General features: G+C 43.4%; 1 protein-coding gene across 2 annotated transcripts in view; it reads right to left on the bottom strand.

Annotated features, from left to right (window-relative positions):
- Positions 1-18,895, bottom strand: part of NWD2 (NACHT and WD repeat domain containing 2) — a 61,101-nt gene that overhangs the window by 7,783 nt on the left and 34,423 nt on the right. Inside the window, exons 3-6 of one of the 2 annotated variants that reach the window (XM_081207572.1) lie at positions 15,690-15,806; positions 6,712-6,915; positions 2,952-3,096; positions 1,766-2,355 (exon numbers count right to left, since the gene is read on the bottom strand). In XM_081207572.1, coding sequence (XP_081063698.1) covers positions 1,766-2,355; positions 2,952-3,096; positions 6,712-6,915; positions 15,690-15,806 — 1,056 coding nt within the window. Of the gene's footprint in view, positions 1-1,765; positions 2,356-2,951; positions 3,097-6,711; positions 6,916-15,689; positions 15,810-18,895 lie in introns of those variants that run through there. The other variant, XM_081207573.1, reaches the window with a different exon arrangement.

Here is an 18,895-nt window from a genome sequence, read left to right as displayed (position 1 = left end):
AGACTGCAAATATGATTATTATTCTATTCTGTGATATTCAAATGAGCGACAGGAATATTGCAAGGGATACTGTTTAAGTCTGCAGGTCGCTATTGCTAATTAATTACATCATGTGGCTTTCTCTTTTATTCTCTCTCTTTTTAATAAATGGAAAAGTCAGAGATGTACTAATTTTTTCTGGACATTCTATGCAAGACCTTTGTATGAATTCATGTTTGGGCAGTGTAAATTGTAGCAACTAGACAGAAACTTAGGGCTTCACAGAATGACAGGTTCTACACGGATCCTACTGAAGTAGTAATGTTGAAAATAGTGGGTTGGATCCATTTACTTATGCAGATATATATAATTTTTAGGAAAGATAACCAAGTGGTGGTAGAACATTAGAGTTAAGGTACGTGGTTATTTATGAGGTGGAAGACCCACCTTCCTCAAATTTCACATTATAAAATATGGGGGAAATATCCTTATGTGCTACAAAATGATTTCCATAAAGCCTTGGCTTTACTATTTTGTGCAAGGTTATTTTAGGTCAGGAAAGCTGAGAAGGCAAATCACTTTGTGGTGCTACTTCCACCACCCAATTGACTAGCATTTACTTTTTAACAGTCTTTATAGGTTGCCCTGTGGCAAAAAACCCACTAAACTCTTAGGGTGGCTCATAAGAAGAAATAAAACCATTTAGAATTAAACAACAATAAATCTAAAGATATAATACAGATAAAAACATTATTTTTTCACCTATATATTTTCCCTGAAACACTCCCCGCCCCCAATGCTAACCATTCCACCAGAAGGATTTCAGGAGCCTGTCCACAGTGACAAATCTTGCATGGGAACCAGTCCTCTATCACTGTTGCATATGGCAAGTCATTAAAGGTGCTGCTAACAATTCAAGAGCAGTATTGTTTGCAATTGTAATTCTTGCACATTTAATGAAGTGAGTGTATGGCTGCCTAGCTGGATTTTATTTTTTCTTATCTACACAGTGCTGTGGCTTGAGCAGGTGCTCAGTTCAACAGCGGAGGAAGTCTATACATGCATCTCCCTCACAGGAAATTGATGGATCACAGCATGCCAGCAATTTTAATGCCTGCGATAGAAAATCAAGGGGGTTTCTCAGTGATGAGAAAAATAATGGCCCATAGGTTTTCCTGAAAAACAATTTCAATGAAAGCCATGGTGGACAGTTGGATATATTCCTAGGTAAACGTTCAGTTCACAAATGGCAATGTTAAGGAATAAAACAAGCATATTACTTTATGTGAACTGACTGGGCATCCTAGAACATGCTCAAGAATTTTCTGTGCCAGATGAGCACATACTCAGGAGTTTCTCGGTGCAGAAAGAATAGTATTAAAAGAAGGACAATTTGCCAAACTGCTGGGTATTATATATGGGATGAAATGTACCCCTTCTTCAAAAAGATCTAAAGAAAGCAAATATGTCTTTACAAAACATACTTTTATTTTTTAGCAAAATGAAGAATGTGGTCACTAAAATAATCCACCCACCCTCAGAACTTCAGAGCATAGGAAAAAGAGGGTGTGTTGACAAATCTATGCAAATTTATTGCAATTTATGCAAATTTTTGTACCAATCTGCTCTAAGAATAGGACAACACAGTGGGAGTCTTTAGGAGCACCTATAATAGCTTGTCATAAAAATATGGGTTTATAGATGTACTCAAATTAAAACATAGTATTTTTGCAGTTAAATTTACAGCAGCAAAATAAATACACATAGGTGTTTGTGTGTGTTTTACCTTCTTTGCCACTTCCGCTAATAAAAATGTTTTTCCAGTGCATGGTCCTCCATATATGACAAGAGGGTTAATGTGTCCCATTTTCCTAGGTAGAATGTATTTGTGCATAATATTCCTAGCATCACATCTGTACTCATAGAATGACGAGTAGGTTCTACATAGTGAGGAATGTTGAAGGACTTCATCATACAGCCAGTCTGTCTCTATGTCAAAATTCTGTTGCACGGTTGCCTGGATTATATCCACCATGTCTTCATAGAACTGTTTGCCAAGCCCTTCGATGTAGTGGTTCTCCACTTCTTGGGTGTAACCATGTTTGATGTCGCAATGAGTAACAGAGGTGTAGACTCTCAAATTAGATGAAGCAACAATGGTAGGAACAAATTCATCCCTGAGTTTGATGAGTTTCTCCAGCGCTTCTGGGTCCCGCAGAAACTTTCCACCCGTATGAAACACGTCCATGTATTTCTCCATCTCGGGAACTTTAACAAAACGTTCTATGTTTGCAATCTTCCGAATGTAGCAAACACACTTCTTCAGGAAAGCTGGGGTTTGTTTTCCTAAGGCAAAATCAAATTCATCTTCGATAGCTGGGAGGAGAACAAAAGAGCAAAGAGGAAATCTAAAGTCCCCACAAAACAGAATGAAAAGTGTCTGTCACATTCAAAACTGAAGCAGACCACTTAAGTTTCCTCCAACCCTTCCCTTATACAGTGGTACCCTGGGTTACATACACTTTAGGTTACATACGCTTCAGGTTACACACTCCGCTAACCCAGAAATAGTGCTTCAGGATAAGAACAGAAATTGGGCTCCGGCGGTGCGGCGGCAGCAGGAGGCCCCATTAGCTAAAGTGGTGCTTCAGGTTAAGAACAGTTTCAGGTTAAGAACAGACCTCCGGAATGAATTAAGTACTTAACCCGAGGTACCACTGTATTCTGTTGCTGGTGACAAGGTTCCACAAGGGAGGAATCGATGCACTTTGTAGTCTCTGAGTTGCCTTCTCTGTCTCTTGGTTGCTCAGCGCCATGACCAAGAGACAGAAGTTATGCATGGTCATAGTCAATTAATAATTACACACAATTATTACAATCAAAATAAAAGGGAAATGTTTCCCTTTTTGCATGTACTTGGCTGATCACAGAAATATATGTATGTACACTGCATGCCCAAATTCGATGTTTACCAGAGGAAAGATATCTCTTTGCTTGACTGTGTTTCATTTTCCCCTTTTCATAAAGCGTCTTCACAGCTGTCTTAATCATCATCTTAATCTCTTCTGATATCTCCTGCCATTTGCTGTCACTGACAGGGTTCGAAGATGCTTCCATCTTTAAAACAACAACAAAAACAAATAGTTAATTAAAGCTGAAGATGCCAGCATCGATTTCTTCACCAACCACCAAGGTTGTATTTAAGAGATCGGGCAACAGTAGCTAAAATAACATAGCAAAGACGAAGTTCCCCCATAGTTAGAAATTTCTCATTTTTCCTTATTTCCAGGAATGCCTGGAATAGATGGGGCTTGCACCATGAAGGATAGGAAATAAGGAGTATAACACCTACTGAAAATAAGGAAAGTCTCATTACAGAGCTGGCCTGCACATCCATATCCCTAACAAGATTACTGCAACATCAAGTGACAAATTGAATGTTATAATTGGATATCAGATACTCTAGAGAGAACTGTGATATAATATTTCAGGCAGAACTTTCATGCTGCTTCATGTCACCTGATATGCAGTGCATTTCAATGGAGTCAGTTCATACATTTAGCTGCTGTTTATCAAAGCTGAGTCTACACACACTTCCAGTTCAGAATTCTAGTTCAGCATGAGGTGAAAGGGGTGACAGTACCACTTCTGTCTACACACATTGAAGACTCTCTCACGTTAAAAAATTACAGAAAATCAAGGCTAACAAAGCAGGGGGAAATGTTCTAGGTTAGCCCATTCCCTGCTGTGGGAGTTTTCTGTTTTCAGAAAAGCAGTGCAAATTTCTCCCTCAGCTGCCTTGAGTTTGAAGTGGCCCTGTCTATTCTGCTGTGCACGTAGATCAATCGATGTACAGAAACCGAGTTATGTACATGCAAATTTGAGCAAGACTTATGATTAGAGAGCGATAGGTGTGTGAGGCTTAACAGCACACAATAAATTACTACCACGTATTATCATAAAATTGCACAATAACACTGTTTTAATGGAAGGAGTGAAAACCCATTCTTCTGTCTCGCACATTAAAATCAACATTGCATAAAAACCCTTATATCTGGCTAGATTATGTCTCTAATGTCATATAGTGTTATTCAAAATACATCTACATTCAGCACAGACTTCAAGGGATATTGCAAGGTTACGCACAATTTCAGCAAACTTAAGAAATGTGAAAAAGAATAAAACATCTGGATAAAAAACCAGTAACAAACATAGCTGTAACATTCTTCTCCTTTTTTAAAAAGCAACAAAATTTATAAGTCCAAAATAACAGATGTGGGGTCAGGAGCTCAAATGTGACCGCCCCCCAAATAAAAGATATAAAAATTGTAATCCTAGTTGTTATATCAAGGAGTCCAATTCATAAACTGTGCAGCATCCCTGTACACTCTACGCCTGAAAAAGAATCTGAGGCCTCAGTGTACTGGGCTTCTGTTTCAGACCTTAAATATCGTGTAGAAGCTCCAGGGGCACCAACTTGCCCCCCACATTGAGGGGGTGCAGTCAGGTGACGTGTCACATGACATGTCACATGACGCATCATGTGATGCCACCCAGATGATCGTGGCAGAGGGTGACCTCTGTGCTTGTATGTCCCAGCCGCCACCTGGCTCCTGGGCTGCCAGGTGGAGGTTGGGGCATGTGGTGGGCAGTGGCCCCCTAAATATTGGGGTTCTGCTGCTCTCTGCCCCAAAATATTGGGGGAGCTGAAGCCCCCTATACTTGGCGCCACTGAGCAGCTCAAAAGCCTGACACCTCCATATTAATCAAACTTAACCAGGTTAACTCTTGTTTCAATACAGTCATTCATGCATAAAACGAAAAATATATAAAAGAAAGCTGCTTTTGTGTTTGTCTAACAGCTGAACAAGTTTGAAATCAGTTTGAAGTTCAAGGGGATTTAGTTTGGCACAGCATTACAGTGGTGCCTCGCAAGACGAAATTAATCCGTTCCGCGAGTCTCTTCGTCTTAGCGGTTTTTTCGTCTTGCGAAGCGGATTAGCGCTATTAGCAGTTTAGCGGCTATTAAAGGCTTAGCGGCTTAGCTGCTAAAAGGCTATTAAAGGCTTAGCGGCTTAGAAAAAGGGGGGGAAGCGAAAAAAAATCTCAAGACTCGCAAGACATTTTCGTCTTGCGAAGCAAGCCCATAGGGAAATTCGTCCTGCGAAGCGCATTGAAAAACGGAAAACCCTTTCGTCTAGCGGGTCTTCCGTCTTGCGAGGCATTCGTCTCGCGGGGCACCACTGTATCGCCCTTTGAACCTATTAGTTTACAGATTTCAACTCTGCTAGGAGCTGTGGACAACTTTAGGGAGGCATCCCGTTCTGCTTTACAAATGTATCTTGACTCTGTAGCTGAAGAAGAGGGTAATTCATTCTCATGAAACGTTGGCTGTTCTGAGTGCCAGGAAGAATGCCAACTGGGATGGTGTGCATGTTTCTGTGTGTGCTGTGGACTCTTGCCAGCTGAGAGCTGGATTGCAATCAACAAATTATTTTGCTCAACAGCCGCTAGATATGAATGTCTCCCTATCTCTTCAAACCAGCGCAGTGTTTGAACTTTTTATTCAAGGGTGGTCTGACTTGGGATCTGGAACTGCACTCACAGCTCCGGGCCAGCGAACTGATGCAGAAACAGATGGAGGAATAAGATGGAGATGTAACAGTAATAGAAGCTAGATCGTGATAACAGAAGGGCCTTTGAGATGTCTGTGTAAGCATAAGTCTACACAGTAAGTTTACCAAGTTACCGTATTTTTCGCGCCATAGGGCACACCTGGCCATAGGGCACACCTAGTTTTCAGAGGGGGAAATCAGGGGAAAAAAATATGATCCCCCCCCCCAGCTCTGTGTGTTTCTCCCAGACCTTCTCCCTGCTTTTGCGGGAGGTGGGGGAATTCCCCCACCTCCCGCAAAAGCCCACAGGAGGGAGAAGGGACTGACTCGGCCAGTCAGTCCCTTCTCCCTCCTTGGGGAAAAGCCCCCAAGAGCGGTGCGCTCGTTAAAGGCTGCACGGCTCCTGCGGGCTTTTCTACGAGGTGGGGGAATTCGCTCCAAAGGCTTGCAGATAGCTGCCTGAAGCCCCCAGAGCACAGCAGCAGTTCTGCGATCCGGGGGCTTCAGGCGGCTTCAGCGAAAGCAACGCGAAGCCTCCGGAGCGCGGGGGGAGCTCTCCCTCTGCGCTTCGGAGGCTTCGAGTTGCTATCGCTGAAGCCAAGGAGCCTGCATTCGCTCCATAGGACGCGCACACATTTCCCCTTCATTTTTGGAGAGGGAAAAGTGCGTCCTATAGAGCGCAAAATACGGTAACTGCCACGACTTTCTCAATGAAAACCTGAGAACTGTAGGATGCTGTGAGTTCTGTTAGAGACCTCTAGCTTACTTGCAGTCCTACAATTCCGACAGATTCTTGGACAGAACTGCAGAGTTCGCATAAGGCAGCAAACCTCCTGGTCCCTTCCAAGTCCACAATTCTATGATTCAATGAAAAAAACTATGATTGCTAAGTCATAGCCCAAACCTTGCTTTACACATTGTGATTTGTTGGGTAGCAAAATAGATGATGACCCCCAGTTTAGAAGCAATACTAAGCCATGCAGTTTGTTCCTTCTGGGGAAGAAGTGAAGCAGAGGTCATCTCCATTAAACGTGGTAAATTGTTAACTATAGTCAACTATGACATCCAATGACTATGAAACAAACGGAAACCTATACATTTCAGGAAGGCGATTTACCATGTTGGGATTGTTCTTCGGCATTTCAAATTTTGGTTTGAGGTAATACATCGGTGGCACCGAGTTCTCATCTCTGCAATACCACTCTTCCAAAATCTTTGTTTCCAGCTTTGCCTCGATAGCAGCATCCAGAATCATTTCAAATTCAGATGCTTCCACTTCTCCTGGTATTCGGATGCTCCCATATTTTTCTCCCAAAAGGCCCTGTGTATGTGCAAGACAAAGTAAAGTTTAGTAACAAAGCTAAAGACATATTAAGTGATGTCTGAGTTACCTAGTTTGTGCATGTCTTGCTTGCTATGAAGATACGCTTGCCTATTGGGGAGGAAAAAACTCTTTGTTTCTGTTGTGGTGTTCTGTTCCGTATGCTATAGTGTTATGGTTTAGTCTTATTATAAGTACAGTTATACCTCGGGTTACAGATGCTTCAGGTTGTGTTTTTCCAAGTTATGGACCCGCCGAAACCCGAAAGTACCAGAACGGGTTACTTCCAGGTTTCGGGGGTCACACATGCGCAGAAGTGCTAAATTTCACTTTGCACATGCGCAAAGCACCGAATCGCAACCCGTGCGTGCGCAGACGCACCGCTGCGGGTTGCGAACGTGCATCTCGCATGGATCACATTCGCAACCCGAGCGTCCACTGTACAGTGGTACCTCGGGTTACATACGCTTCAGGTTACATATGCTTCAGGTTACATACTCCGCTAACCCAGAAATAGTGCTTCAGGTTAAGAACTTTGCTTCAGAATGAGAACAGAAATTGGGCTCCAGCGGCGCGGCAGCAGCAGGAGGCCCCATTAGCTAAAGTGGTGCTTCAGGTTAGGAACAGTTTCAGGTTAAGTACGGACCTCCGGAACGAATTAAGTACTTAACCTGAGGTACCGCTGTATTGTAAGTTTCATTGCAAGTGCTGCCACTGGATTTTTATGGATTGTGCCAATCCTGAACGTATTGGATTTGTGAGCATTATGCTCATTTGCCTTCAGGAGCAAGTAAAGCTCTGCTGGATGAAGTACAATTGCCTCTGGTCTATTTTTGGGGGACTCTGCATCGTGTTCATGCAAACTGACAGATACAGGCCTGGTTTGCACATTACGCTAAACCAAACCATGGCTCGACATGAACAAACCATGGCTCAACGTGAGTGTGCTGCTTCTTTGCTTCTCCTTGGTTGTCCTCCCTCCCTGCAGTAAAGATGTATCAATAAAATTTAATAACAGACTGTTGCTATCGTTTAATGCAGTGTTGCAAATAGCAATTAGGCTGCTTGTGTGTGGTAAGAAGAGACCAAGAAGGGAAGCTTTACAAGATTATTTTTCTACATAACGAAGGTAGGTAACTGACGATTCTCTCGAGCACCTTCAATACTAGGTCACATCACACTAGATCATAATTTAATACAAACCATGGTTTAATACGAACAAGCTGTGTGGTGATACATGCTGCTCTGAAGTTCCCACACTTCTCTAAAGCTCCCACAGTGCTCCTCTTCCTGTTCTGCTACATGACAGGTGAAACAAGATAGAAGATGATTGTCATGCTGTCCAAACCTGGGATCATGCTTTGTTTTCTCCAAACCACGAACAAACCTTGCTTACCATTTGTGGTATTGTCAGGGAACTGCCATCGGCACAGAGGGGGAGTTGTGTTACAGGGAGCCTCTGGAAATCTTGCGAACCAGTTCCTCTTCCAGCGAGGAGGAAAGCCCCACCTCCAGTGGAGAAGAGGGGCAGGAACCAGAGGACGCTAGAAAGAGCCTTAACACCGCGACTGAGCAAGCCAGAGGCGGGAAGCACACCCCTGCCATTGCCCGTCATGCGCAGTAGTTTGAGGCTCAAGAAGGGGCGGCAAAGGCTGGGGGTGATGAAACTTTTATGTTGGGGGAGGTTCAAGAACAGAACACTCCCGGATTCTGCTAGCGATTGAGCCAGACATGAACATTTGACGCTCTTCACTGTCAATAGTTTGCACCGAAATAAAGCAAGTAAAAGACAGGTCGGAGTCCTGCCTGGTTACTCTCGAGCAACCAGACGAGCAATGGACAGGTATGTTTGGAGGAAGCAAGCCATGCGCCTGAGTTCAAATGGCATGGAAGCCAGCCACTGGTTTGTTTTGGTAGCAGAGGATCTGGGAACTTTTAAGCACCTTGAGTTAGCACATTGCTTGTTCATATAAACCCCATAGCTTGCTTTAAACCAGGCCAGTGTATTTTTATCTACCCCCTGCAACCTGGCGCCATTTGAATTTCTGTCTGCCGCTTAAAATCACAGACTTTTGGCTAGTTGGGAAAATGGCAAGTAATGGGAAACAGGTACTTCTGACTTAAACAGAACTAAACTAAATCTACTTACCTACCTACTTACATTTTAAAAGGCACTATTAAACAACACAGTGAATACATAAAAGTTGAATTCCTAAGGATTTCTGAAAAGTGCCTCTTTTGTCTTCTGGAAAAGTCAAACTGAAATAATTTAAAGTGCTACGATTTTAAGCTGAAGACCATTGTTCAAAGCAATTAAAGCTAAATTACTGGGGAGCTTGAAATGACAATAGAAGTGGAATCTGAAGGCGCTTCCAGATTGTCAGTATTTTGGGGAAGGGATTCAAGGGTATAACCAGGATATTTGTGAATCAAGATGGATTAAGGTGCTCTGTTGCCACAGAACAACAAATACACTTAAAAAATAATAATCAACTTTTTGTGGTTAGGAAAGTGACAGGGAAACACACAGATACTCCACAAGTACCGTAAATCAGGATGAATGCTCTTTGCAATGTAACTTTCTCACAAACAATTCCAAAGGAATGCTCAATAAATAGGTAATCTGGATGAGCCCCAAGAAGGCTTTTCATCCGGAGGTGCTTTAATATCCCGGGTGAGTCATGATGTTGATGAAAAGCACCACACATACTCTACAGACTTTGAGGCAGATTATCTTCCTAATTTATACGCAGATAATAGTAGCCCCTCTTGACTTGATTCCTGTACAGTTGATTATTAACGAGCGTAATCAAAGGGGAAAGTGGGACTACAAACAACTTAGCTCCCAAAATAAAACCTGCCACAAATGTTCCTGACAGCGAAGTGAGACCAGAGCAGGATAAGGTTCAAATCTTCCAGCCACGCACGGAAAAGTAATTTATAAAAATAATGGAAACAATCCCACGTAGAATTTCTTGCTATTGAGTAACTGCCACCAAGTGGCACTTACTTCTGCGTAAACATTCAGGATTGAGTGGTAAGAATAGCGGGGTAAGGAGAGCCAGATATTTCAAATCTGACAACCCTTTGGTTTCAGATAGTACATAGGTAGAGTCTAAAGAGCCTGGGACACAAATTTTCACGGCCCCCTAGCAGCTATGGTGGCTCATTTACCAGAAGTAATGCATTCAGTGTTAACTCTGGAAGTGTATAGAGCAAAATATACATCGGGAGGCTTAGTTGGGTCAGAATCGAGTATACATTTCCAATATTTAACATAATGAGATTAGCCCTCAAACAAATTAAAAATTGTTCAACAGTCACACATGGAAATAGCATATCATATTGAGCCACTAGATGGCATTCTATTAGAACTAGTTGATGTTTAGAAATTTAAAAAAATCATATTCAAAGACAGTAGGAATGTCTAAATGCTGTTATGCAAATAATTACAAATTCTTATTTATCTCAGCAACTGAGTTATTGAGGTGAAAAGGAAATGAGTTTCTTTCTTTTTAAACCAATTTATTATATTTTTATCTCACCATTCCTTCAAGAAATTCCAACACAACTTATGAGGTGGGTTATTGTGAGAGAACGCCACCAGTCCAAATTCAGCTACTAAGTTTCATGGTGGGGTAGGGATTTGAACATTCCATCCACTGCCACACTAACTTTAAAAACGTAAAGATTATGTAAAAATGTTCCCACTGAACTACTGAAGTGGTTTTTATTATAGAAGGTTTATAATATAAGCTTTATATGCCACCTTTGTGCAGCTTCCAGAGTGATTTACAAAAGCAGGATGGAAAATGCAAATAACACATAGAATCAACGTGTTAAAAAGATAAGTACATTCTCTAGCCATTGAAAAACTTGAGGAAATAAAATCTATTTTCTTAGCTACTTTGAAACCACCTGTAGCAAAAGCAGATGTTTCAAATACTGCCAAAGATTTGTTTAGAAGAAGAAGAAAAGTTTTGGATTTTAACAAACTGAACTTGGAGAACATTACGCACAGTGACCAAATTTTACATGTATCTAGAGTCTGTTGAGAACACAATGCAGATCTTCCCTTTTCTATTCCTTTTGTTTCTTGTCTGTTCCACTGCAACCAGCTAGCAGGGATTTATTTTCATTTCAATTGTTTAGAATTCAGAGCATCATTTAGCAGTTTATAAATAATAGTAATGGTTTTACAGAAATTCAATTTTTGACTTTTGACTTCCCCTCCCTAAAAAACAAAACACACCAGTGTATATTTCTGCTTTGTCATAGTCCGGAGCAAACAATGGACACGATTCGGAAAACAGCTGCACTGACTCTGCCTCCTGCCCAGACCAGCACCAGCAATCCTGGCAATCGAGGGGTTGAAGGATCAACAGCTCTCAGTTCTGTTCCCTTTTATTTAGGGCTCACTGTTAGTATCCAAGCCAATGCTATAAAGAGAGGCTTTGAACAACAGGACATCATGACCCTTAAGCAATACTTTTCTGCCTCTTGGCTGTCAGACCAAAAGATGAGAAAATAGTGCTCTGTGTTTCTCTGTTTAATCATGTTTTGTTTCTCTGAAAATTCAGGCACATGTGGCCTGAAAATAATAACATTTTGCCTTCATCTTTTGAAATGACATTTGATCAAAGTGAGGGATGGCTAGGCATCGACCTTTCTGCTACAAAGAAGAACGGAAGCATCAGTGTGTCCCTGTGACATACTGGTGTCTCTGTGTGGGGGAGAACGACAACTTCTGCACAAACTGAAATTGCAATGCTGGAAGAGCACGTGCCGCTGTACAAAAACCTGGCTCATAAAGAGATTGGCCTCTCCACAGCAGTGTGACCGAAAGCTTGTAGGAAATGACTACTCCATTTGAGCAGAGCTATGGTAGCCTTTGGGACACGGGTGGCGCTGTGGTCTAAACCACAGACCCTAGGGCTTGCCGATCAGAAGGTCGGTGGTTCGAATCCCCATGACGGGGTGAGCTCCCGTTGCTCAGTCCCTGCTCCTGCCAACCTAGGAGTACAAAAGCACGAAATGCAAGTAGATAAATAGGTATCACCCCGGCGGGAAGGTAAACGGTGTTTCCGTGTGCTGCTCTGGTTCGCCAGAAGCGGCTTAGTCATGCTGGCCACATGACCCGGAAGCTGTACGCCGGCTCCCTCAGCCAGTAAAGCGAGATGAGTGCCGCAATGCCAGAGTCGGCCACGACTGGACCTAATGGTCAGGGGTCCTTTACCTTTACGGCAGCCTCACTGAGGAAAGAGATGCCTACCAGCAAAGTTAAAATTATAGGCAGTAAAGAAGCAAATGGATCAAACAGAAACGGCACCGCAATTTTCTCGCCAACGTTGCCGGTCCAAAGCGCCAAGGTGGCTGCTTAACTGCAGAAGATGGTATGGGCATCTAACAATCAACCATCGGCCATGCCAATCACAATACGTTTCAAAGATGGAGGTGAGCTATACCAGCAGCTCACGATTGTTGAATGTGTTGTGAAAGAAAAAGTCATTCCACTGAATTGGTGTTGCACTGATTGGGATGGCATGAGGTCAGGGAATCTCTGGGTTAGTTGCACACATATCTGCAGGAAAGTTGCTGTTTACCCACCCCCTGCCACCCAATTGCTTTGCTGAATTTGCTGCTATGAATAGAGAAGACACAACAAACACGAATAGAGAAATATCTTCTATTACTTTCCTATTATTCCCTGCTATTCTTCGGCACAGAGCCTTAAAGAAAAGAAAACTCACACAAAGCTATATTAAGTGGTTATCAGTGTCCCGTCCTACAATTCTTCCTCCAATTTCTCCACTTTTTTTTTAATGAAACGAATCTGTTGCTTATAACTTTGTAATCCAGAATGTCCATTAACAGATCCAACAAGGAAAAAATATGAAAGTAGCTCCACAAAACTGAGCCTGTTACAAATACTTCTTGAGATGGGATAATCTATGAATGGAATTGTTCTTTTAACAACCACTGTGATTCAGCACTCTGCTAATCTCTGCGCTCTGAGCATTAAAATTCTAAGTTGTGATTGGAAAATTGTTAGAAATGAGCTACAGCTCAACTTCTTTGAATGCATTAGCATAACCAGCAATTAAAAGCAAACATAAGTCTGCATAACACAAAAACTGCCAACAAGTGACAAAGGCAATTTCTACATTTCCCCTTCAGATCTGAAATTGTGGTGAAACTCTTTATGGCCACACAAAAATCTTAGTGAAGTTGTCTTGTTTAAGATAACTCACTGGCTAAGAAGCCTATGCTATATTTGGCAGTTTTAATATACTCCTATTGATGGTCATCTTCAAACAATAAAAAGCAAAGATGGTTCCTGAGCCCCCCACAAAAAACAGGTGTCTATTTGTCCCTCTAATATTAAAAGCATATATCTCTAAAAGCCACAGGCCTACAGCATATGAAACAGCAAATTTTCAGCTATTGCATGCATGTGAGCAAACCATGGGTGACAATTACTAGAATATTTAGTTTATCCATTTTGATTTATTGCTTATTTGTATATTTCTCTCTCTCCCTCCACCAACTTCTTGCCTGCCCCCCCTCTCTTTCTCTTCCCCCTTCTCTCTTTGCTTATCTGATCATTTCTTTCTCTCTCTCCTCGCCTCATTTCTCACAGCACCTATTTTCCCAACCCCCTTTCCCCCTGATCTCCTTCTTGATACATACAGTGTTTCTGGTAAAAATTCACTGCCTAAAACACAATCCCTATGGTAACTTTTTAACACCTCCTGCTTATTTCCTGACACTCCCATTAGGTTCACCTGTAGTATGTTCACCTGCCAGATTTCCTCCCTCATCAAGCTGCCATAGGGAGAAAACAGGCCAAGGCAAAGAAGGTGGCCCCAGCTCCTGCTGTGGTCAAGAAGCAGGAGACTATGAGGGCCGTCAACACACTCTTTGAAAAAAGGCCCTAGATCTTTGGCATCAACTCCCATCTCTTGCGGGGGCGCAATTAGTGCCAGCACCGTCCGTTAAGAGTTTGGGTGTAATCTTCGACACCTCCCTTTCCATGGAGGCGCAGATTGCAGCTATAACAAAGGCGGCATTTTTTCACCTCCGCCAAACTAAGCAGTTGGCTCCTTACCTCTCTCGCCCTGACCTAGCCACTGTGATCCACACGACGGTCACCTCCAGACTTGATTACTGTAACTCACTCTACATGGGGCTGCCCTTGAGACTGACCCAGAAACTCCAGCGGGTGCAGAATGCCGCGGCGAGACTCCTTATGGGGTCCTCACCGCGGGATCACATTCACCCGGTGCTATACCAGTTGCACTGGCTCCCGGTGGAGTACAGGATCAGGTTTAAGGTGCTGGTTTTAACCTTTAAAGCCCTATATAGCCTAGGACCCTTGTACCTACGGGACCGCCTCTCCTGGTATGTCCCACGGAGGACCTTACAGTCTTCAAACGAAAACATCTTGGAGGTCCCAGGCCACAGGAAAGTTAGGCTGGCCTCAACCACAGCCAGGGCTTTTTCGGCTGTGGCTCCGATCTGGTGGAACGCTCTGCCACAAGAGACTAGGGCCCTGCGGGACTTGACATCTTTCTGCAGGGCCTGCAAAACAGAGCTGTTCCACCAGGCCTTTCGCCAAGGCACAGCCAGACCCCCTCCTTTGGTAATCCTCACAGAACTCTAGCCCAATGGTTGCCATTCATTTGATTTGAACTGATTTTATAATGAACTGATTTTAGAATCATGTATTGTTTTACTGTTGTCAGCTGCTCTGAGCCCAGCTTCGGCTGGGGAGGGAGGGATATAAGAAAATTATTATTATTATTATTATTATTATTATTATTATTAGGCAAGATAACCAGCCCAAATGGGATCTGGCCCACTTTGGGAAACGATCTTGTTAGGTCTGACCAGGGAGCCATCCTCTGCAAAAGTCTGAAGGTGCCCCTGGCAGTTAAATAGCTCCCACAAGCTACTTGGCTTCTGAAACTGGCCCACAAATACAGGCCTGAGACAAAGCGAGAGAAGATGATTCTGGCTTGAGTGGAGCAAAACACTGCAAAGATGCTTCTACCCAGAGGGCTCCTGGGCTCAGAGCAGGCATCAATGCAATTGCAACCCTGGAGGAGAACAAGAAGATACAGCTGGTGGCGATTACAGATGATACAGAGCAGGGATGAGAAACATGTGGCAGTTGGAATCCAACTACTGTCAGCCCCAGCCAGCAAGGCCAAGTACCGAATCTGTTACAGCAAGGAATAGATTTCTGCTGCTGAAAATTTGCTATATTGCTGCGTCTGTTTGTGGGTTACCGCAATAGTTTTATTGTGGTGGCGGCTGGTGTGGTGTCTTCCAGAGGCTGCTAGACGACAACTCCCATCATTCCTCACCACTGGCCATCTTGGCTGGGGCTGATGGAAGCTGAAGTCCAGCCAAGATCTGTAGGACTGGCTCCCCCTGTTTCACCCCCATCCAAAACATCCGAAACCTGAAACAGTTGCTCTAAAAACAAATCTGCAAGCGTTAAAATATATACTCCCTCCGATGAAGCAGCAAAGACTGAGGTCAGCTCCTGTGCACCATAATTTACATAACTAATTTTCACAGGGGTGTCAGTAACATCATGAGGTTATTGGAAGAGTTGCTGATATATAGGCACTCTGTAGTGCCTGCAGAGTGAGGTTAAAATAAAGTGAACTATTACGTTGTTTGTTAAAGGTATGTCCTTAGGAAAGCATCTATAACCACACTACGGCTTGTAGGTTAATTAGATAAAGCATTATTTTTATACCCACAACAAAACATGGACCTGCAGATGTTTTCAAGCAATCTTCTAGGAGCCTCATACGAGTTTTCTGCAACTCTGGCCTGTCCCATTCTTCTGGTTCCACTCCCCAGTATAGGTCAATGACCTGGAAATCCAACAAACAATGTGGTTGTTAATACGCTTCACAATTTAACATTCCAACATGTAACAGTGAAGCAATCAGAGATTTGGTGTTGACTTTGTTTACTTGTTTGAGCTTGATCCCTCTTTTAATCTTGGGTGGTAGGGGACTCCCAGCCATAGCTGTCAACTTTTCCCTTTTCTTGCGAGGAATCCTATTTGGAATAAGGGAATTTCACTTAAAAAAGGGGAAACGTTGACAGCTATGCCCCCAGCGGCACAGAACAAGAACACTTTGGGGGGCCCCTCCCAGAATCCTAGAGACTGAAACTATTTACCTGTACAGTGGTACCTCGGGTTACATACGATTCAGGTTACATACTCTGCTAACCCAGAAATAGTACCTTGGGTTAAGAACTTTGCTTCAGGATGAGAACAGAAATCGTGTTCTGGCGGCGCGGCAGCAGTGGGAGGCCCCATTAGCTAAAGCGGTGCTTCAGGTTAAGAACAGTTTCAGGTTAAGTACGGACCTCCAGAACGAATTAAGTACTTAACCTGAGGTACCACTGTACAGAGCCTTGATTGCCACCAGCAACCATTTATAACAATGAGGGCTAGAATCTTTTTAATTAAAAAAGAAGAAGAAAAGAAAAAGTTTCTCAGTATCCCAAGTGCCCTTGAGAGAAAAAGGTCTTTGGTATGACCTTTTGCATATGCCATTCAGGTCTTGAAATATATATTTTTTAAATGTTTGGTGTTTTCTGGGGCCTGATTTGGGTGGAACCACAGAGCTAGTGTTGGTTAGGTCTGAAGTCAAAGTCCAGAATTTGGGGGCAGGTTTGAGTGTGGATCCCATCACTCTGGGGACAGCTCAGCCTCACATCTGTCTCTACATTTAAGGCCAGCAGTTTGAGAAGAAAGAAACAGCCTTGCTCACTTTCGGCAGACGGCTCGGAAGTTAAAAAGGAAGAACAAACAAATGAACGAAGCAAAGGAAAATAAAAAGAAGCCAGGTTTGAAACCTCCACTATACCTTCCATAGAAGACAAGCCACTACAACTCAGACCCCCATAATGCCCTTCCCCGCCCCCCCCATTTAATATTTTGTTGTTTTGGAAGCAATAGTCCTAGTGAATATAAAATGACAGGTGGCTTGCTGTTTAGACTTTCGATTTTGCCTAAAGATCTAATTTGAATAATGTTAATAAGATGCAAGTTAGTGTACGTGTGTGTTTGTGCGGGGGGGGGGAGCTGTTATATTTATTTAAAGAGATTAAGTGAGACAGTGTGGCATCACTTCACTTCATAATTTAGCTCAGATGGAAAAGAGGGACACTGCCGTGTTTAAAGGAGCAAAGACTGGCAAAATAATTTCGGGCAGTATGTTTTGCCTATACAGTGGTACCTCAGGTTACATACGCTTCAGGTTACAGACTCTGCTAATCCAAAAATAGTACCTTGGGTTAAGAACTTTGCTTCAGGATGAGAACAGAAATCACGCGGCGGTGCGGCAACAACAGGAGGCCCCATTAGCTAAACTGGTGCTTCAGGTTAAGAACGGACCTCCGGAATGAATTAAGTACGTAACCCGAGGTACCACTGTATTTGCTGCTGCTGAATTGCACCATTTCCCCTGTGCCTGCAAATTCTGACATCCAATTTACACATTAGGGCCCCAGTGTGGAGATCAGCTAAAAAACCCAAAACCTTTCCCCATGATGAAGTATGGGGGATATTTGCAGGGTGTGGGGGCTAGGACTGTGCAACAGGAGGAACAAGGGAAGGTGTGGGAACAGGAGAGAAGGAGACTGCATGCGGAGTGCTCTGAGAGCGGGTGTTGCAGCTGCTATTATCAGCTCATCGTTTGTCTGGTGCCAACAATGTGCTAAGAAATGAGTCATAACAGGAGAAAAGCTGCAACTCTAGAAACTTTTCGGTCTGCTATATGCTCCAGATGCCTGGAATGAAACTCCACTCTGTCATTTGTACAACTCTACAACAGTACAGTCCTATGCATGCTTACTCAAAAGTTAAGTCCAGAAGTTAAGTCCTTAAGTAAGAGAGTACAGTGGTACCTCAGGTTACAGACGTTTCAGGTTACAGACTCTGCTAACCCAGAAATAGTGCTTCAGGTTAAGCACTTTGCTTCAGGATAAGAAATGAAATCGTGCTCTGGCGGCGCGGCAGCAGCAGGAGGCCCCATTAGCTAAAGTGGTGCTTCAGGTTAAGAACAGTTTCAGGTTAAGAACGGACCTCTGGAACGAATTAAGTACTTAACCCGAGGTACCACTATACAGGACTGCATCCTTCAAAGCCTTGAAAAACTACATTATGAGATGAATTCACAATCATGATCACCATTACCGTTTATTCAATTTCTATACTGCCCTTCATCTGAGGGCAGTATTTACAATATAAAAATGCAAAATTACATAATATAGTAATAAACAAAAACAACACCTGCAGTTTCGAAGGACCCAATTGTTTAATTAGACAAAGAGACCTGGGAGATGAGGAATATTTTTGCCTGGCACCTAAATATTTGTAATGAAGATGCTAGGCAAACTTCCCTGGGGGGAGCAAACAGGGAGTCACTTTAGAAAAGGGCCCATTCTCACATTGCCATCTTCCAGACCTCTCATGGAGAAGGGCCTGAGATGATGATCGCAAGGTTTGGGTCATCATATGCAGAGAGATGGTCCTTGAGGCATTGTGGCTCTGTGCCATTTACAGCTTTATACCGTATTTTTCGCTCCATAAGACGCACTTGTTCCCTCCTAAAAAGTAAAGGGAAATGTGTGTGCGTCTTATGGAGCGAATGCAGGCGGGAGGCAGGCAGGCGGTAAAAGCCCCCAAAAGCCGCACACACGCTCCGCGCGGCTCTTGCGGGCTTTTCCCCAAGAGGGAGAAGGGACTGACTGGCCGCGTCAGTCCCTTCTCCCTCCTCGTAGAAAAGCCCACAGGAGCCGCACGCTCTTTAAAGGGTGTGCGGCTCCTGCGGGCTTTTGCGGGAGGTGGGGGAAGGGACAGAGGGCAGCCCCTCAGGCCCTTCCCCCACCTCTCAGAAAAGCCCCCAAGAGCCACACTCCCTTTCACGAGCCGTGTGGAGCCTGT

Source organism: Podarcis bocagei, assembly GCF_964188305.1.
Source record: "Podarcis bocagei genome assembly, chromosome: 9".
Lineage (NCBI taxonomy): Eukaryota > Metazoa > Chordata > Lepidosauria > Squamata > Lacertidae > Podarcis > Podarcis bocagei.
This window is presented reverse-complemented; position numbering and strand designations above follow the sequence as displayed.